The 21955-nt window shown below is 39.7% G+C and overlaps 1 protein-coding gene and 4 non-coding genes across 5 annotated transcripts in view; 2 read left to right on the forward strand and 3 right to left on the reverse strand.

Moving 5' to 3' along the window:
- Positions 1 to 21955, reverse strand: part of LOC138242797 (zinc finger protein 271-like) — a 683123-nt gene that overhangs the window by 251314 nt on the left and 409854 nt on the right. The window contains exon 4 of the mRNA XM_069198349.1: positions 19613 to 19641. Coding sequence (XP_069054450.1) covers positions 19613 to 19641 — 29 coding nt within the window. The remainder of the gene's footprint in view (positions 1 to 19612; positions 19642 to 21955) is intronic.
- trnak-uuu (transfer RNA lysine (anticodon UUU)) lies at positions 13647 to 13719 on the reverse strand. The gene has a single exon. It is a non-coding gene; the product is annotated as a tRNA-Lys (tRNA).
- Positions 15035 to 15106, reverse strand: trnaa-ugc (transfer RNA alanine (anticodon UGC)). Its single transcript has one exon. It is a non-coding gene; the product is annotated as a tRNA-Ala (tRNA).
- trnak-uuu (transfer RNA lysine (anticodon UUU)) lies at positions 16648 to 16720 on the forward strand. Its single transcript has one exon. It is a non-coding gene; the product is annotated as a tRNA-Lys (tRNA).
- Positions 20719 to 20812, forward strand: trnai-uau (transfer RNA isoleucine (anticodon UAU)). Its single transcript has 2 exons — positions 20719 to 20756; positions 20777 to 20812. It is a non-coding gene; the product is annotated as a tRNA-Ile (tRNA).

Raw genomic sequence — 21955 nt, forward strand, 5'->3', positions numbered from 1 at the left:
CTATTTTCACTTTTTAATTTTTAAGGAACAAGAAAACACCATCCTTCGAGCGGGATTCAAAACAGTAACATAACAATCACCCGCTGCTTTTTGAAACAGTTTTACGCTATAGCAACTGAGCTATGGAAAGGTAAACTCAAAATGCATACGTTTTGTCATACGCGTAGCCCAATGTAGTGTAGTGTTTCTATCTATTTAAATCCCAGTTCAACATCAAAATACTCACTCCCATAGTCTCTTTTAGTAGAAGAAATGGACCAGGATTCTACTGTATATTCTACCAGAGATCTTACAAAACGTTTGAAGGGATATCAGTGCAGGCAGAAATTGACTCTTTTTCTAGTGGGATCAGGATCATACAAAATCTTTCTTTTGGATTGAGAAGAGGATCATGGTGACACTCAAAACATCCCTGCCTTTGCTTCTTTCGAGGACTAATGGATTATTGAGGTGCAAACATCGGTTCAAATCAAAACTCTGCTACTGCAGTTGCTTCTTGGAGAGTTTCTTCAAATCTTTCAACTGAACATCGATATCTTGGTATATTAAAGATAATATCATACAGATTGTGGTTTTATTTTGATCGAAAATTTTATTAAAATATGAGCCTCTTTTACCTTTTCTTGGATGTTTCACAAGGTATAATACTTTCCCATGCATCCTCAGATAAACTTTCTAAATACCACAAAGTTACAATATATGGAATAGCATTTATTTTTACATATATTTTAAATTTTACTCTTATTTAAAGCTACATTTAGTGCTAGGTAAAGATAACATTGCTAATACTGATGTAGTAGAAATTTAAGATGAATTGATAGTTGTATCTGAGCTAAAAAAGTCCTATAACACCTCCTGTAACAGGTAAGGACTCATAGTAAGATTCAAATCCAAACGTTGCTATTGCATTGCGCATTATGTAAACACAACCTGTTTCAGCTTCTGGTGAGTGCAATTTTTCCAAATTGAAATTAACAAGAACATTTTTCAAGATGCACCATGTCCCTAAATCGTTCATCAGGACTACTATTAATGTCAGGTGAAAGCAGTACAAAACATAAATATAACCTAAATATTAAGAGACTATTGTCTGTCCCCTACTGCTGTAAGCCATGTTCAGCCAACGCTAGAAATATTACTGCTCTACTACAGTAGCAAAAATACACAAACCCGACTTAGAAATGGATCACAAGTCAAAAGCTCACAACGATGAGGATGGGATTCAAACCCACACGTGCAGTCCATCGCCTTAACCACTCGGCCACCTCAACAAGAAAGCCCGCCCCTTCGGTTGTGAGTTGGCACACTCAAGATCATCTTAATTTCTTCATTCTTGATGGTCATTTTCCTCTTCCACCTGCCATTTCACTATTTTGTTGAGTGATGTCAATCCACCAGGCGTGTCCTGTGCTTCAGTGGCGATATAGAGGACACCCTGTTGTACACGGAAAGCAGTCTCTTAGTATCAGGGCTGCTAGCGCATGAAAAGGAGGCAACTTTCTCAGCGAGCAGGCTCAGCGCACACTGAACGCAGATGTCTCAGAGCATTGTGTCCAAGCGGCTGTAAGAATAGCGCTCTGCCGGCGCCATGGTTTAGCTGCATAAAGCACCTGTTTAATAAAGAGGAAGTCCTGCATTCAAGTTCTAGCTGTACCTTTCTTCCTGTCTTGTTTTACAGAACAGATCATTCGGGACACTCACAGAGGGCTTGATTTGGTTTAATGCATGTATTAATTTCCTTTGTGGAACTTTTTAAAATCATATATCTTACGAAAGATGAAATGTGAGCGATTTTTTTGTTCACCAAAAGTATGTAAATGGAAAAAAAGCGCCGTGTAAGCGTTTCTGTGGTGCATTTGGTTAGCATGTTCGATTCTTAACCCAAAGGTGGGTGTTTTGAGCCCACCCAGGGACGCATTTCCTCCCATAGTAAACATCATCACCACAGATATTTAATTTGTCCGCAAAACCTTAACTATTTTGATATTTGCAGTAGTAAACAACTGAGGGTTGGTCAGAGGTAAAGACTGCGGTAGAGTCAACATTACCGGGAATTTCCAATAATTACCGACAAGGGCAACTTCCAAGCAGATAGTATTCACCCATGGAAATGTATGTTCCAATGGGTGGCGGGAGAATTCACTTATACTCCTGTTGCATCCTCAGCTAAAATAATTAAAAATACAATGCAAAATTATCTGAGAACTTGACAAGCATAAACGACAGATCGCCGGAGTTGTATTTTAATATTTTCGTATATTTACTTTAATTTGAATTCTAAATGTTAACCTAGTGCTGTTCAATATAATGTAATTTTGTTGTACTTTTAAAATATTTTAGCTGAGGATGCGAGGGAGGATATTACACCTTGCCAAACATCTAAAATAACAGTAAAAGAGGCTGGTATTTTAATAAAACAGGCGATCAAAAGAAAGCTACAAATAATACGGTATTATGCTCAATATCCCTCGATATTGAAGGTCAGATGAAGAACTTGAAGAAACTCTCAAAGAATCAACGGCAATAGCAGAGGATGTTGATTTTGAACCATGTTTGCACCTCAATTATCCAGCAGTCTTTGCTTGACAGACTTCCTCAAGATATTCGGTGTTCTATACAGAAAATCGAAAATTAAAGTGCTAATGTGCCAAGAGGGGTGGTCTGAGGCAAAGACTGCGGTAGAGGAAGAATAAGCTCCGCATGATAACGCGTGTCTAATACTCGGCCCCTGAAAGGCATCATATTCGTTCAACTGCCTGCCAGCTCTGACTCTTGCACAAATTTCGCGGTACGTGTGTACGAGCTTATAATTCAGGAATATCAATGGTCAGACGTTTATGGTGGGTTTGTGTTTTGTATTATTTAGTGAATGGAAAAAAACATTTTCAAAACTACAGCTCGAATGAAATAATAAAAAATGTTTATTTGCCTGTTTGTTGTAAGAGCTGTCCCAAAAATATTCATCTACATCAGAATAGTACCTGAACGTGACTGGACCTTCTTGGATTTTAGGAAATTTATTTTTGCACATCTTGGCCTACGATCAGGAATACCTTCCTGATTTCCCCGTGTTTATTGTTTCTACCTGTGATCTTGGAAAGAAAGACCCACTACCTGTGAAATAGGTAAAACTGAAATATTCCGGGAATTAGCTGTGGTTTAAGAGGAGTGTATGAAGGTATTAAAGGAGAGAAGAGACGCGCATTCCGCACGGGGAGCGCAGAACCATGAACCGTGCCTGTGTCTTTTCTTATATAACCGCTGAGCCCGGACACAGTGTCTCAAGCCAGTGAAATACAGGAGAAACTGAAAGGAAAACAGTGTTTCTTTTAATAAGTCTTCAGGTTTTATATTTCGGTCTTTCACATTTGAATGCATACTTTGCAGTTAATCTTTCCTCGATTACAGGCAGCCCAAAGAGTTCTTAAGGCAAAAAATCGGAGCCTATTTGACTTTCTGCTAATCACATAAGTGTTCAAGAAGTATTTCCCTGCCCATCATGTGCCCCCAAGCTGGTTTCTGTTTTCCTCTTCCTGTTGTTGTCAGCGAGCACAAGAAGACAGGAAAAACGCAAGGCAGGGAAAAGACGGCAGCTTTTAGAAGCAATGGAAAAACATGAGCCCTTAAATCTGACACATGAGACCACTCGGCCATCCTGACAAGCTACAGATGGTGGTGGGTTGGAAGCACAAGTAATTCACAAAACTGAGAAATGGTTTGCTGGAGAGGCACCAAGTTGCCTGTTGTAGCCTAAACGGATCGCGGATATCAAATATTCGGATAAATTCAGTGTGCTTTACAGCCTTCGTGTAATACTTTGATCTGCTAGGGTGCAGTCGTCTTCACAATCTGGATTATCTCATAAAGAGCGACGTCAGTGTAAAACAGCTATCATTTTTAAGAACAGACGTTGTATTGCATATTAATAATTGATTTATTTTCCTGATTACAATACAGTATATTTTCCTGATTGCAATGTATTGTGAAGCATAAAAGCCAGCTGCATCAATCTCTATTACGCGTCATTTATGAAGGCGTTTCAAATAGCAGCCAGTGCAGTATTAACGCTTTTGGAGCATGTATTATATTGTAAATAGTCTTATTTAAATAGTTCAGGTGGATAGCTGCGTCAGCATGCGTAGGCTGCAAAGGAACAAGTAATAGGTTTATTCCATGCTGAAAAAAAGAAGAAAGAGAACACAACGTTTCGGCCGTGGAGCCTTCTTCAGGTGTGGCTCCACGGCCGAAACGTTGTGTTCTCTTTCTTCTTTTTTTCAGCATGGAATAAACCTATTACTTGTTCCTTATTTAAATAAGTTTAAATTGGCACACTGTTATTTAGACAGTGCCAACCAGTCTGACCTCCTACAACCTGTGCCCGCTGAGTAGATCTTAAAGCAGCTGCAGCCAGAGTAGCCGTAATGGCAACAGTGTTTGGAGTTCGGCTTATTTCTTCTGCAGAACCACCGGTATCGGAATATACTGATCCGCAAAAGAAGCGCTTTCGGTTTCTGATCGTTTTAATTGAGTGCTGCTCTAAACTTTACATTTGCTCGTACTAGTTTCCTCCATGAAAAAAAAAACGTTTCCCTCATTACTTGATTTCACTTTTTTCATATCAAATAAATAAAGGCAGGAAGGCTCGTTGTCTAAAGCGTTGCATTCAGTTAGCAGTTTCTCCTGGAGACGTTTGTTCAAATCCCACTTCTGATGAAAAGCTTTTCTCGTTAGAGTAGAAACGATAGAAGCCTTAAGTGGGAAAAAAATCACAACATCTCGCATTTCACCTGTTTAATGTTGTCTCAGTGATTGATAGCTCTTCTCCCTTGCAGGGTGACGGCAAACTTCTTCAGAAAGGGAGTCTCCCAGGTACGGCTTTTCTTCGTCAAGAGACAACAGAAACAGACTTCAAACTGACATGAATTACTTCATGAGCGTTTATGACCGTCTTTAAAAAGCTGAGAGAAGGCGAAAACGTCATTGGAAATGAGGAAATGTCTGCTGACTGTAAACAGGGCTCACGCTCAGCTGCGAATAAGCGCTTCTCTTTAGTACAGTGTTGAGTACCTACGCTTGTTGCGCGGGAGACCGGGGTACTTTTCTGTGACAGGGTGCTGGTTGGTTTAATTTTTTAACAACCTGAAAGTGTGTACTGTGTACTAACTTTCGAACTACTTAGTGCGGTAGAATATGGAGATCATCTCTAGCTCTGAGCTCAACTGCAAGAAGAAGTCATGCTGAACAAAGTCAGAGCCCAGCTGAACGTGTGCTCAGTGTGGTGCTCAGGACACGGGAGCATTGTTGTGGTTCTAATTAGCACGAACTGCAGGGGCTCTGAATCAGAACGTTTCAATTTATCTGTTCAGTAAATTAAAATGCAGGACACGTTAAAAGCAGATTATGACTATATAACCGAATGTCCCTCACAGTTTAAAAGATACCAGTAAGGACACACAATTACTAATGCGACACGTATTGGAAATAGTCCCAAAACAAGCACGTATCGCAGTTGGTAGACCCCTGTAATAATTTTGCAGTGACAGAACACTTTGAAGATTTGCAATCTATTTAAATATGAATTTTCTAAATTTCAGTTCTCTTTACTCCCTGGCATAACTGAACTCTCACCTTCACATACTAAAGGCATTACATGCATTAGCTGTGATAATGCTTCTAAGAAACACAGAATGACATTTAGTTTTGTTCCTCATTTCCCCCAAGAAAAAAAAAGGAGTCAATTTCCGCCTGGAATGATTGATGCCCCATCAAACATGTTTTAATATCCACGGAAGTTTATACAGTAGAATCCCGGTTTGTGGCTTAAATTCAAGGTAAAAAAGACTGAGGAAACGAGTTGGAAACAATGTCGATCTGGGATTTTACTCATCCGGAACATTTCACTACATTGGGCAGAGAGCAGCTCCTGATATCCCTTCGATAGCTCAGTTGGTAGAGTGGGGAACTGTAATAAAAACACTTGGGAATCCTTAGGTTGTTGGTTCAACTCTGGCTTGAAGGAAGGTGCTTCTTGTGTATTTTAATCAAAGAGTTAAAATAGTGAATCTGTTTAATTCAGTCGTTGATCAAAAGCTCAATAAACGACGAAGCAGAGGCTCCTGTTCCGAATTCAGCTCCTGTCTGATTGTCTTGTTTTGGCCAAGATCTGATCTATGAATTAAAGGACTACTCTGTCTGCTTTGTAATTCAAAAATACATTTTGTAATGCAAATGTCAAGTTTTTTGTAGATATAAAGGTGTTCTCTGTTTTCAAAGGATAGCTACTTAATTGGCTTTATGATTTGGTATTGATTTTGTATCGTTGTATTATCAACTTTGTGCTTTCTGTGTTTTTATCGTATTGTGGACTTATTTTTTAAACAAATGCTTACAAAGGCAGACACAGCACACATATGTTTATACCAGCGGTGAATTGTACATTTTTATTAAGTACAATCTACTGTGCATTTTTGGGAGTATAACAGGTTCGATATAAAGTGGCAAAAATCTAAAAGGGGAAAATACCCCAGACGGCGTGTAAAGCCCTTGTTGTGGCTGTTGTTTTATTTTTAGATAAAAATGGCGTAGTGTGCACGAAATGTTGCAGAAACACAATCTAATATTTTAATAACTGTTATTTTAATAATTTGATAAGTATGAGGCCCCAGATCCAAATCTTCGGTTCTGATTTTTTAAACATGATATCTTCCCTTCCTCTCGATGTGAGCAATTGTTTTTTTTTCACGTTGCGATCCAAAGAGCCTCAGACGCACAGTCTAACAGTAACCAAACCAGAATGGATTCTGCTGGGAGCCGGACTGAGCTCATTCTCACTCCCTGTGTTGAAAACAGAATTATCTCTTCCCCAAACATCGTCTACAGATCACTTGTGTGCTTTTAACCTTCTCGCAGCTACAGGCGAGACTGAAGCTGGAGATGTGAAGGCAACCGCTGGTGCATCTTCTCCAAATTTCACTTCTCTTTTTTTTAAAAAGTAGATATAGCCCTGAAAAAAGCCTTAGCTTTATCAGTTTTTACATGAATCGATTTTGAAACAAATATTATATTTTTATTGCAATTTACATAATAATAATAATTATTATTATCATCACTTACACTTATATAGCGCTTTTCTGGACACTCCACTCAAAGCGCTTTACAGGTAATGGGGAATCCCACTACCGCCACCAATGTGCAGCCCCACCTGGATGATGCAACGGCAGCCATACTGTGCCAAAATGCTCACCACACATCAACAATCAGTGGGGAGGAGAGCAGAGTAATGAAGCCAGTTCATAGATGGGGATTATTAGGAGGCCATTACTGGTAAGGACCATTGGAAAATTGGGCCAGGATGCTGGGGTTACACCCCTACTCTTTCAAGAGACGACCTGGGATTTTTAAAGGCCAGAGAGAGTCAGGACCTCAGTTTTACTTCTCAGCCGACGGACGGCACCTGTTTACAGTTTAGTGTCCCCGTCATTATACTGGGGCATTAGGACCCACATGGACCACAGGGTGAGCGCCCAGCGACAGAAACCAGATGGTACCGTGTGTCGGGCTCGGCTGTGAGCAGGACAATGATGTCACGGGGACAAAGTAGAAAAAATCAAAACGGTTCTGTAAAAGACCTGTGTCAGCTGTCGGTTCGCATTCTGGACTCTAAATCCATCGATCTGATTTCAAATCTCTCTAACACCTGAGCTGTGGCTTCTTTTGAGTAGTTATTCAGGAGAACATTATGTTAATCGTATAGATGAAACGTTTAATATATTCAGGTGGATAGCTACTTCAGCATGCATATCTGCAAAGAAACAAGAAATATTGTAGGTTTAATCCATGCTGAAAAGAGAAGAGAGAAAACAAACCTGAAGAAGTTTTCATAGCTGAAACATTGTGTTTTCTCTCTTCTCTTTTCAGCATGAAATAAACCTATTACTTGTTCCTTTAATATATTGTTCGGTTGAATTCAAAATGCTTTACTACTACAAGAGAGGATTATAGTATGGAGGATGAGACAAATTTATGATTTCTTGGAAGAAAATGGTTTTACTTTGCATTCGAAATGAATCAAAACTTTTCCGTGACACACAAACCCTTTGTCTTTTTTAAAGATATCATATTTTTAAACAGACAAGTATAGTTGTCTTACTTAGTATAGTTTTTTACTTAGAAATTTTGGATGGGGGTGATGCATTACTAGTAGTGGCACTGAGGTCACTATGGTGCTGTTGAGCACCATAAGGTTAGGGCCAGTGGTGTAATGTATAATGCATCTGACTTTGGATCAGAAGATTGTAGGTTTGACTCCTGTCTGACTCATGTTGCTTTTAAACCAGTAGTAGATTTTCTTTATGTAAATTAACTGCAGCTGAAAGCTATAGAAAACACATTGGGTAAATTGCAATGAACTGTCGAACTGTTTTGCACGAAGCTGCAGACTACTTAACACGGTACTGTCTGAAGATCAGCTCCTGCTCTGAGCTCAATAGCAATGCAAAACTGTGCGTAACAAAGCTGGCGAGCAGCTGAACTTGTGCTAAGTAGTCAGTTCGGTGATGAGGGTTCAGTACTGGCGTTGTTCTAATTAGCACGAACTGCACAGGCTGAATCAGACCATTTCAAATAGTCTGATCAGTGTAGGACAAGTTAATGAAGAATTATTACTTAGTCTGTCTCTTGTTTGTATATAAATGAATGTCTCTGACAACTTAATGTTAGTTTTTAATTTAGTTTTAGTTTTACGATGTAGATCAGGCGTTGACATATGCACAAGCACACGAAATGTCTCACTCCTGATTCAGCTCATGCTCCATACGAGTGAAGCGATTCCTCCTGCTTCTCGTACAACCATATCAGAACAGAAGCCCGTGTCACCCCGCTCTGATTCAAGAGCGACTCACATCTTGACAGGATGCCTGACATGAAAGGGGGGGGGGGGGGGTACTGTCACGCCCTCTGCAGCCAGAGGGCGCTCCTTCTCTGTCCTGTCCCTAGTTTCCAGCCTGCTGTCCTTCCTGTCCCTCTCTTTCCCTTGGGCTATATATTTCCGGGTCTTGCACTCTGTCCTCGCTCAGCATTGACGTTCGGATGTCCTGAGACCCGCCTAGCACCAGGGCGCCCCACGTCCGCTCCCTGAGGGCACAGGTTTCTTTACGGCATTCCTGAACTCTTTGCACTAATGAGCCTTTTTCCAGTCTCGCCTCTACGCATATGGGTCTTTTTCCGCTCTCCTACTCCCCATGGTTAGTCCCTTTGGACGTCCGTGACAGGTGCCCCTTTGGAATAGTTGTCAGAAAATGTGAGAAAAGGAAAGTTACAGTGCCTTGCGAAAGTATTCGGCCCCCTTGAACTTTTCAACCTTTTGCCACATTTCAGGCTTCAAACATAAAGATATAAATTTTTTATTTTATGTGAAGAATCACCAACAAGTTGGACACAATTGTGAAGTGGAACGAAATCTATTGGATTTTTGAAACTTTTTTAACTAATAAAAAAATGAAAAGTGGGGCGTGCAAAATTATTCGGCCCCCTTGCGTTAATACTTTGTAGAGCCACCTTTTGCTGCGATTACAGCTGCAAGTCGCTTGGGGTATGTCTCTATCAGTTTTGCACATCGAGAGACTGAAATTCTTGCCCATTCTTCCTTGTAAAACAGCTCGAGCTCAGTGAGGTTGGATGGAGAGCGTTTGTGAACAGCAGTTTTCAGCTCTTTCCACAGATTCTCGATTGGATTCAGGTCTGGACTTTGACTTGGCCATTCAAACACCTGGATACGTTTATTTGTGAACCATTCCTTTGTAGATTTTGCTGTATGTTTGGGATCATTGTCTTGTTGGAAGATAAATCTCCCTCCCAGTTTCAGGTCTTTTGCAGACTCCAACAGGTTTTCATCCAGAATGGTCCTGTATTTGGCTGCATCCATCTTCCCCTCAATTTTAACCATCTTCCCTGTCCCTGCTGAAGAAAAGCAGGCCCAAACCATGATGCTGCCACCACCATGTTTGACAGTGGGGATGGTGTGTTGAGGGTGATGAGCTGTGTTGCTTTTACGCCAAACATATCGTTTTGCATTGTGGGCAAAAAGTTCGATTTTGGTTTCATCTGACCAGAGCACCTTCTTCCACATGTTTGGGGTGTCTCCCAGGTGGCTTGTGGCAAACTTTAGACGAGACTTTTTATGGATATCTTTGAGAAATGGCTTTCTTCTTGCCACTCTTCCATAAAGGCCAGATTTGTGCAGTGTAAGACTGATTGTTGTCCTATGGACAGACTCTCCCACCTCAGCTGTAGTTCTCTGCAGTTCATCCAGAGTGATCATGGGCCTCTTGGCTGCATCTCTGATCAGTCTTCTCCTTGTCTGAGCTGAAAGTTTAGAGGGACGGCCAGGTCTTGGTAGATTTGCAGTGGTCTGATACTCCTTCCATTTCAAGATGATCGCTTGCACAGTGCTCCTTGGGATGTTTGAAGCTTGGGAAATCTCTTTGTATCCAAATCCGGCTTTAAACTTCTCCACAACAGTATTACGGACCTGCCTGGTGTGTTCCTTGGTCTTCATGATGCTCTCTGCGCTTTCAACAGAACCTTGAGACTATCACAGAGCAGGTGCATTTATACAGAGACTTGATTACACACAGGTGGATTCTATTTATCACCATCAGTCATTTAGGACAACATTGGATCATTCAGAGATCCTCGCTGAACTTCTGGAGTGAGTTTGCTGCACTGAAAGTAAAGGGGCCGAATAATTTTGCACGCCCCACTTTTCATTTTTTTATTAGTTAAAAAAGTTTCAAAAATCCAATAGATTTCGTTCCACTTCACAATTGTGTCCCACTTGTTGGTGATTCTTCACATAAAATAAAAAATTTATATCTTTATGTTTGAAGCCTGAAATGTGGCAAAAGGTTGAAAAGTTCAAGGGGGCCGAATACTTTCGCAAGGCACTGTATGTACAGTAAGCTCTCACACACAGCTCTCAAACACAGCATTAGAGATTGGAATCTGTAAAAAAAAACTACCCGTCTCCCCTGCATTTAACGGTGCTGTTGTTTTTATTTTACATATTGTTAGCATTTTAATGAATTGTTAAAAGATTTATACACAAATAGCTAAATACGAAACGTAAAAAACCCAACTGTAAGCAATTGACCATTCATATTCCTGAATTTTAAATCCCTGTGTTTATCTGTGTCCAAGTGCCTGGTGCAGCTATTTTGAAAGCATACCTCAAGGTGGACTTTACACGCAGTCTGGGGGTATTTTCTCCTTTTACATTTTTGCGATTTTATATCGAACCTGGTATACTCCCAAAAGTGCACAGTAGCTTGTACTGTGTGCCCTGTTTGCCTTTGTAAGCATTTGTTTAAAAAATAAGTTTACAATACGATAAAACAGAGAAAGCACAAACTGAATAATATAATGATTCAAAATCAAAACCAAATCATAAAGTCAATTAAGTACCTAACTTTTGAAAACAGACAACACTTTATCTACAAAAAACTTGACATTTGTATCTATTTTTGAATTACAAAGCAGACAGAGCAGTCCCTGAAAGACCAGAAAGACCAGATTTGTTAAAATCCCTTGTACCAATTTAGATTGATCTTGATCAGAACACGACCATCAGACGTGAGGAGGAATTCGGAACAGGAGCCTCTGCTTCATCGTTTATTGAGCTTCTGATCAACGTCTGAGTGAAAGTTATTTATTGTCTTTGATTAAAGTACGCAAAAGGCACCTGCGTACAACTTTTAGCTCATAAATTCATCGTACATTTATATCCCATCAATATTAGCAATGTTATCTTTACCTAGCACTAAATGTAGCTCTAAATAAATGCAAATTTTAAAAAACATGTAAAAATAAATGCTATTCCGTATATTGTAACTTTGTGGTATTTAGAATTTTTATCTGAGGATGCAGGGGAAAGTATTATACAACTGTGAAAGAATCTCGAATTTTAATACAATTTCGATAAAAAGAAAACCAAAATCCGTAACATGGAGAGATTTGATTTGAACCGATGTTCGCAGCTCAATAATCCATTCGTCCTCGAAAGAAGCAAAGGTTAGTATGTTTTGAGTGTCACCATGATCCTCTTCTCAATCCAAACGAAAGGTTTTATGTGATCCTGATCCCACTAGAAAAAGAGTCAATTTCCGCCTGCAATGACATCCTTCAAATGTTTTATGAGAACTCTGGACGTGTATAGAGTAGAAGCCTGGTCCATTTCTTCTACTAAACGAGACTATGGGAGTGAGTATTTTGATGTCGAACTGGGATTTAAATAAAGAGGAACACTACACTACATTGGGCTACGCGTGTGACAAAACGTTTATTTTCCGACCTCTCGATAGCTCAGTTGCTAGCTCTTAAGACTGTAGAAAAAAACAGCGAGTATTTCTTATTTCCCTGGCCTGAATCCAGTTTGAAGGATGGTGTTTTCTTGTTCCTTAATCAAAAAGTGAAAATTGCGAATTTGTCTTTCATTTTGACGTTCACCCGAAAGCTCAGTATACAAAGAAGTAGAGGCTCCTGTTCTGAATAATCCTCATGTCTGATTGTTTTGCTTAGACCTTTAAAATGTACACTGTGGTGTTTGCTCTTTCTAACACAATTAAAAAGCCGCCGACAAACTTACCGATCAGGAATTTAGTTCAGTGACAGCGCGCACTTAAGACGCTCCGTTTTCTATCGCCGGCATCTCTGTATTCTTTTTAAACGCGATATCTTTTATTCTTTGTGTGTGAATTTCAGGGAGACTCGTAAACCCTTTCTGTTTTAAAGATACATTATTTTAAACCAGCCATAATGAAAGACGTTGTAACTAGACACACGTACAAAACACATGAATAGTAACGGCTTTGAATGCAATACAAACGCCAATGGCACAATGGATAACGTGTCTGATTACGAATCAGAAAACTTTAGGTTTCTACTCCTTCCTGGTTCGTGAAGAAGCTTTTAAACCACACTACTCAACACTGACATCGTAGTGTGTCATCTTGCCTGTGGTACTTAGAGCAGCGCTCAATAAAAATGATCAGAAACCGAAAGCGCTTCTTATGCGGATCAGTATATTCCGATTCCACTGGTTCTGCAAAAGAAATAAGAAAAGCCGAACTCAAAGCACTGTGTTGCCATTACGGGTACTCTGTCTGCTGCTGCTTTAAGATCTACTCACACCGTGTTGCCATTAAGGCTACCTAGTTAAAAAAAAAACTTATCGTCACCTTTTTGAACGTGATTATTAGACACCCGTTAAATCTCAACCGAGGTTTCTTGAGAGATTTTCAGCGAGCGAGTATTAAAAAACTACGTCGCTTCCAACCTCTGCTGTCACTGTAAACTCGGACGTGATGTTCTGCAGAGTTGCAGTGTGCCTTTCCTCTTGTCGTATTCAAGAGTACTCACTGTGTGAGCTCCTCACTGCGTGTTCTGTACTCTACTGTGATTTAATTTAGATGATTACGTGGAGTAGAGTGACAAGATCTACTTGAACACTTTCAGTTTGTGAAATGAAACACTAAATACACTACTGTAAATACAAGTAATGGACATTTAAAATAACCACAGTACAGCTAGAAGAGTGAAAGATAAAAGACTACTTAGAATGACATTCACAATAGACTTAAGAACGGCGCAGCCGCCCGAACAGGGACTTGAACCCTGGGCCCTCAGATTAAAAGTCTGATGCTCTACCGACTGAGCTATCCGGGCTCTGAAAGAAAATCGACACTGTCGGGATCCTCGCAAGTCACATGTCTCTTGTTCCGAAGAGCAGTCATACCTGACCCGTCTGGAATGACCACTGACAGACTTTATCATGAAGCGACGGCACCACTACCAGTAGAATGAGTGAGAAATACAGCATGACATGGGTAGTTAAGGGGCTCCCACAATCCATCTTTCCTCACATTACTGATTTTTTTCAATAGCATTTGGACCTTTTTTCACATTCAGATTTTTTCTCATTTAATAAAATCTTTTAATCAACAACATTAAAAAGAAAACAAATGGAACGTTTTTTGGAACCATAATTAAAAAACTATTTCAATGCCTTGGTTGTATACGTGTGCACACCCTTTATAAAGGGAGTTGCAACAGTGCTGAAATTTAAAGAGCATTTCTGTAGAGAAAACAGCCTTGATGTTAAGCTTAGGGAGCCTGTCTTTTCGAAATTCTATTTCTTGACACCTTGCACAGCCTCCCGACAGACTAACAAATATTTGTTGGAGAAATTGGCTCACACACCGGAAGACACTAACGTTTATTTACGTTAGAGTATGTGAATAACAGTTTAACCGAAAAAGTTTGTAATTGTGATTTTGTTAAAATTCAATAAATCGTCTATCAACAGTTAGAATTTATTAAGAAATTGTTTTATTTCATAAACTATAAGACAATTCAGAGAGTTTATAGGTCATATCCGTCGCTTATGTTCTTTTAACTCTAGAGTTCAGGATCCAAACCCAGCTGCGGACGATTGTGTTTCTTGGATCTCTTGTAATCATCAAAAGTCGATGTGTAATCCTTCAGTACTTTCTCGAGTTGTGCCATGGATATTTTATACGTTCAATACTTGTCATGCTGTTTTGCATTTTCCTTAACAAACGGAAAAAGTTCAAAGTGTGTTTATGGCAGTGTTTCACATCTACACGAAAGCACTTGTAACAGTACAGGACACGCAGTGAGGAGTTCGTGAAGCTTTCAGTTTAGTGCGGAGTTTAGAAGGAGGATTCACTTGCTGAATGATCTCTCATGAAATCCTGGGCGAGATTCAACAGGTGTTTTCTGCAACAGCCATGACAAGTGTGACGCAATCTCAGGATTTCCTGAATTTGAACTAAATTATTAGTTCAAATAATTTAGGATTTAACAGAACTAAATGAGGTACATTTAAAACAGCAGCGCAACTCTGCAGCACGTCGAGTGTGCCTGCATTTAATTGTGTAAACCTGGCTCTCTCTGAACACAAGCAAAGAGTTCTCACTCAACAGAAGATTGCGATGTGAGTACTGTAATATAAAGCACCTGGAGATGCCAGGGATTGAACCCGGGACCTTATACATGCAAAGCATGCGCTCTACCACTGAGCTACATCCCCGATGGAAAAGGTAATGGAACAGACTTGTCCAGATGCTCACTGATCACAATCCACCACTCACGAGGAATGCCTGCAGTTTCCCACTTTCGCGTTTCCTCTACTACAGAGTAAATGCATGGGAATGAAGAAATAAGGAAGGAAAAATAATCGCATTGAAGCTTCAAGAGACTGGGCACAAATTAATCTATTATTTTTGTATCCAGTCACACGTGCGACGGTGGTTAATTCCCAGACGCGGGAGTGCTTTTTTCTACCTCCTTACTCGACTGTCTTTCAATTCTGTTTTATTTGAAAGCTTTTTGCATCTTTTAAGTGCTCTTGATTAAACTATGCATAGAAAAATAGCACTACTGATTATTTTCATGGGCCGATGCACACTTGTTCTGTACAACTCGAGTGATAAAGCCCTGTCTGCAAATATTGTAGAAGAACATAAAAGGGTGAAACAACGCCCCAACCACAGGAATGGTAACAGGCAGGATCGTGTTCTTATTTGATAAGTCCTTTTGAGATGTCTTGTCAATGCACACAGGCGTTAGAGCTGAATAATTTACTTTTAGTGGTGTTTTTAAACAAAGATGGAACATGTTATTTCTATACCAGGAAGAAAGGAGCAGACTTTAAGAGGCAAAAACGACACCTTATCAAAGCTAATATCAATTAAAATGACATCACAACAAAAAGTGGAGCCTTGAGTGAATAAAATTAGTTTTCATTGGACGTATGTGTCTCTATAACTTTGTTGGTGAGAGAGAGGATTGTGATAATTTGCAGGTGCTTCTCGGAAGTGCGTTGGTGGTACAGGCGCCTTCCAAATAATTGAGTCGGGTTTGAATCCGCCAGTACAAACCCAAATCTTTTCAAGATAATTTGTGGTCCGCTAACACATCTTTTGAAACACTACAACAGGTAACACCCCGTGTGAAACATCATGAACATCTGTTAAAGCCTGAGTTTTACATACTCTAATGTAAATAAACGTTAGTGTCTTCCGGTGTGTGAGCCAATTTCTACAAAAAATATTCGTTAGTCTGTCGGGAGGCTGTGCAAGGTGTTAAGAAATAGAATTTCTAAAAGACAGGCTCCCTAAGCTTAACATCAAGGCAGAAAAAATGCTGTTTTCTCTACAGAAATGCTCTTTAAATTTCAGCACTGTTGCAACTCCCTTTATAAAGGGTGTGCACACGTATACAACCAAGGCATTGAAAGTTTTTTTTTAATAATTGGTCCAAAAAAATGTTCCATTTGTTTTCTTTTTAATGTTGTTGATTAAAAGATTTTATTAAATGTGAAAAAAATCTGAATGTGAAAAAAGGTCAAAATGCTATTGAAAAAAATCAGTAATGTGAGGAAAGATGGATTGTAGGAGCCGCTTAACTACCCATGTCATGCTGTATTTCTCACTCATTCTACTGGGCGTGGTGCCGTCGCTTCATGATAAAGTCTGTCAGTGGTCATTCCAGACGGGTCAGGTATGACTGCTCTTCGGCACAAGAGACACGTGACTTGCCAGGATCCCGACAGTGTCGGTTCTTTTCAGAGCCCGGATAGCTCAGTCGGTAGAGCATCAGACTTTTAATCTGAGGGCCCAGGGTTCAAGTCCCTGTTCGGGCGGCTGCGCCGTTCTTAAGTCTATTGTGAATGTCATTCTAAGTAGTCTTTTATCTTTCACTCTTCTAGCTGTACTGTGGTTATTTTAAATGTCCATTACTTGTATTTACAGTAGTGTATTTAGTGTTTCATTTCACAAACCGAAAATGTTCAAGTAGATCTTGTCACTCTACTCCACTTAATCATCTAAATTAAATCACAGTAGAGTACAGAACACGCAGCGAGGAGCTCACACAGTGAGTACTCTTGAATACGACAAGAGGAAAGGCACACTGCACATCTGCAGAACATCACGTCCGAGTTTACAGTGACAGCAGAGGTTGGAAGCAAAGTAGTTTTTTTATTACTCGCTCGCTTAACGATCTCTCAAGAAACCTCGGTGGAGATTTAACGGGTGTCTAATAATCACGTTCAAAAAGGTGACGATAAGTTTTTTTTTTAACTAGGTAGCCTTAATGGCAACACGGTGTGAGTAGATCTTAAAGCAGCAGCAGACAGAGTACCCGTAATGGCACCGCAGTGCTTTGAGTTCGGCTTTTCTTATTTCTTCTGCAGAACCAGTGGTATCGGAATATACTGATCCGCATAAGAAGCGCTTTTGGGTTCTGATCATTTTTATTGAGCGCTACTCTAAACTTTACATTTGCTCGGGCTAGTTTTCCCCATGAAAAAAAGACATATCCCTAATTACATAATTTCACTTTTTTCTTATCAACGAGTAGAAAGAAATAAAATATATACTTCATTATAAGTACTGTATCTGGGAACAGTGTGTAGATGACAGGTTTGTGACTTTCTCATGAGCACGGTATATGAATCCTTCAGATTAAAGGTACTGTGAGTTTGAATAAAATTAAGGATAGTCTGTCCCAGCTCGCCGCGATGGTATAGTGGTCAGTACTTTGTGCTGTGACCGCAATACCCGCGCTTTGAATCCGGGTGACAGCAGCCCAAGACAAGAGAGCTTCCTTCGTCTATGTTATTTCAGTGAAGGGGGGGCATGCGTGTACAGCGAGCGGTCATCGAGTTGATGTGTTGCCCCACATAAGCAATGTGAACCAACACTGCTTTACAAAGGAGCACTACCTGAGCTTATCGTTGGTAAACTGGAGACCAGACCGACCTCTTCTCTGACGAGAAGAAAAGGACAGGAGCCACAGTATTTAATATAAATAAGAGATTTCAATTTTCTGTGGCGCAACTAGTACCAAACACTTAATCTCGGGGTTGTGAATTCGAGCTCCACGCTGGTAAGAAATCATATAGGTTATGATAAATTTACTTTTTTTAAATAAAAAGTAATATTATAAAACTTTCCCGATACCAGTTTGCAGGTGACATTTTCTTTATAAAAGTAATCTTTAGTATGGGATCAATAACCGCGCCAGAACAAATATCGGAAAGAAATCGCCTGTCACTAATGAATTTAAGGAAAGTAGAGACATAGTCAGAAAACCTACATATAGGAAATGTTAGTTACTTTGTATGTGCTTTAGCGTTTTCTTTTATATACCGAAAAAAATTTCAAGGCGTTCTAGTCGCTGTACTCCTCGTAGATAAGACGAAATCACAATACAGTACAGGACATGCAGTGAGGAGCTCACGCAACGAATAGTCTTGAACATGCCAAGCGTAAAGGCACACTGCACATCTGCGAAACATCACATCCTAGTTTAGTTACAGTGAGATTATAGACTGGAAGCTAGGAAGTCTCAGATCACTTTTTTATTAAAAGTTCAAGCAGACACAAATACCTTTGTAAGAGACATTTCAGAATCCCAGTCAAATCCAGTACGATTGCTGGATCCCTCGAATTCGGCAATATCACAGATCTGCAGTCCACGATTAGAATACTTTAGGTGCGTTGTGTAAGACATACCGCCCAGAGCATTTCTAAGACAGGAAATACATTTTCGTTACGAAATGAGATATACTGTACGTAGAGTGAAATGGTCTGGTACGAGTCCTAAGTTTGAATAGTTAAAAAAAGACGAAAAGGGTTAATTACAGACTCTTTTGAAATATAAGAACATTAAAGCTGCGCGGACCTTATCTTCATTTACCTAGTTTAATCGTTTTCAGAAAGTATAATTATATTATTTTATGTACTCCTGACGATTCTACTGATGTTATAAGTGCTCTTGTTTATATTGAATCTATTTTGTTGTTCAAATAAAAAGTAAAAAAAAACTTTCCAGATGCGGCTGCTGTAAAAATAAAATGATATTAAAGGCGTTGTACGTAGAGTTCTGAAGCCTGTTCCACAGAAGAACTAGCTGAGATGAAAAGTTCGATATTCTACTGACAGGGCTATTATCGTCAACTCAGTTTCTTTCTGAAACAACATTTTTCGGGAAAAACTTACACAAAAATTTCACAATTTGAAATAAAATGCTTGCTTAAAAGTGCAGATTATTTTTTACCCAAAAACTGGGTAAAACCGACCCGTTGGAGTCTCTGTGGTACCATTGGTCAGTGCAGGCAGGTCGGTACTAAAATGATAGTAAGGTGTTGGTTCAAGCACATCTAGGCACGCCTTTCTCACTGTTCCATCGTGAACATCATCTAGAGAAAAAGTGGCATGTACTGTTTAGTACATTATTGACCTTAATAATTAATAATTTGAGGGAATACAAGTGCTTTGCATGTATCGAATTACAGCACGTAACAACTGACTACCTGAGTCGATATCACCGGGCAATTTCCAATAACGACCAACATCAGAAACTTCAAGAAAAATAAGATTCCATATCTTGGAATGTAGGGCGGGAGAATTCATTTATAATCCTGTTGCATCTTGAGCTAAACTCAAGAGGGCACAAGCCCTAGAACCCGAATCCGTTACAATAACAAAAGGACAGACATTGAAATATGGGCTATTTCGAAGTAGCAAATGTGAGATATAAAGTAGGAATTCTGAGTTACTAAGTCGCAATTCTGAGGTACCATAGCGGTTTTTTTTTTACTCCCTGGCGGAAACGGGCTTCCATAGAAATCCGGGTTGTGAATAACAACTGTCACTACACACGATTGAGTTCTTGAGGCTGGCACCTAAGACCACTCAGCCATCCTGACAAGCAGTGGAGGATGCCCGTTACTTTGTCAAAGGATTATTAACTACTTTTCTTTTCTTCTTATTACAGAGATTTCTACATTGCAAGACAATTGACAATTTAGATAAAGGTATATCGTGGCACGCAAACCAGGCACGGAGGGGGTTTGAACCCGCGCTCTTCGGTTTACGAAACCGATGCCTTACCACTTGGCCACCGCACAGACAGTTTAGTTTTTTTTCCCATCAAGGCTAATACATTTTGAAAAAAAAAATCTGTGCGCAAATTGCAATGGCAGGAGAAGTAAAGAATATAGTTCTTCTGTGGAGCTGGCTTCAGACTCTGCTTATAGCGCCCGTCAAATAAAATAGATATTTTATTTTTACAGGAAGACGCATTCCGAAATGTATCTCTGCAGTTTTAGAAAAGTTTTGAATGGTATATTTTATACAACGCACAAACCGTATTCTAATTGCAGACTGCAGATCTGTGCAGCAATCCTACTACATTTCACTGTGATTCTGAAATACTTCTAGCAAACATATTCAGGTTTCCTTGAACTTTAATAAAAAACTACTTCGCTTTCAATCTCTGGTGTTACTGTAAACTCGGACGTGATGTTACGCAGATGTGCAGTGTGCCTTGTCTTATTCGTTTACTGGATTTGTGAAACGAAAATACAAACTGGACAGTTTCAGACACATGAAGACTCATAAATGTCACTACAAATGACAAATTTGTAGTGTAAATCCGCCGGGCTGATTTACGTGTCTGACCATCTCTCTCCTCCCTCTTCGGCAGTGAGCACTATTTTTTCATTTTCTTCCCTTGTAGTTTCCTCGCTCTTTTACTGTCCCTTTCTCCCACGGAGAGACGGAAAACATGCCGAAATCGTTTTCACCCTGTGTTTGTGCAACGTCAGTGTGTGAAGGGAAAGTAATCTATGTGGTTCCAGTGGCGCAATCGGTCAGCGCACGGTACTTATACAGCAGTGCACAGCGGAGTCATGCCGAGGTTGTGAGTTCGAGCCTCACCTGGAGCAGTGTAGCCTGTCTTTAGCTACCGAAAGCAACCGTCCACTTTAGATACTGTTACTTATAGGTCGTCCTTAACACCTTATCTAACGGGATTGTAGCCTGTTAGGTGTTTGCTGGAGATCCAGTCTAAATTAACATCAAAGGAACAGGTAAAGGTTTATTCCACGTCACACCCGAAGAAGGGTCCACGTTGTGTTTCCTTCTCTTTTCAGCATGGAATAAACCTATAATTTTTCCTTTGCAGCTGACGCAGGTCATTACTTAAATTCCCATCAGCTGTGGACCCCCAGCTGATCTCTACACAGACAGATGAGAGATATCTCATCTTCTTAGATGAGAGGTCTACTGGGACTAAGGGAGCACGATGGTGTACCGAAGACTTGAAAAAGCTCTCGCATTAGATTCTGTTTTTGTTGTTTCCCAGATTTGTTTTTAATGTTCTTTTTGTTTTGAAGTTGTTCCTTTAAGTATTTTTTTATTTTATTTTCTGTAGTCGTTAGACTACTACAGTGATTTACCTAGGTTCCCGGAAGGCTTCTCGCATCGTGGTTGTTGTGTTTTTGGGTTACAAGTATTTTTTTTCTATTGATAGGACCCCACGCATTACTGTGGGACTAGTTAACTTAAGTTCTTACATTGTACCTGAAATTACCACATAAACTACTACTCTGTTTTTCTTTTTTTTAAATAAAGGCACAAATGATGTTTTTTTTTCTTGCAGCTGATTGGCAATGACCCTACAACGGGTCATTGCAACGAACGTGGCTGCTGAAATTTGTCAGCAGCTCCATACTAAACCTGTTCTCAATTGCAACAAACCTAAAATAACATATGCTGCCCATTAGATGTTACCGATGTAGGAGACTAACTTAAACCACCTCTTCACAGGGTTTATGTAGTTCAGTAGAGGAACAGTCGATCGCATTTGAACTGTTCTGAATGTAGTGGAAATAATATAGTCACAAAGTAACGAACATACGCACCACTCGCTTGAAATATTTACTGTAGCTAAAATTGTTTTCTAGACACCACAACTATTCACAATGAATTTGATGAATACATGTCTTTATTAATAAAAGTGTAATTTATTAATAATTAAGATTAATGTATATCTTTATTAGTAGCTGTATTACCGGTAATGCATGTAC

This window comes from Lepisosteus oculatus, chromosome 14 (assembly GCF_040954835.1).
Source record: "Lepisosteus oculatus isolate fLepOcu1 chromosome 14, fLepOcu1.hap2, whole genome shotgun sequence".
In the NCBI taxonomy this organism is placed as follows: domain Eukaryota; kingdom Metazoa; phylum Chordata; class Actinopteri; order Semionotiformes; family Lepisosteidae; genus Lepisosteus; species Lepisosteus oculatus.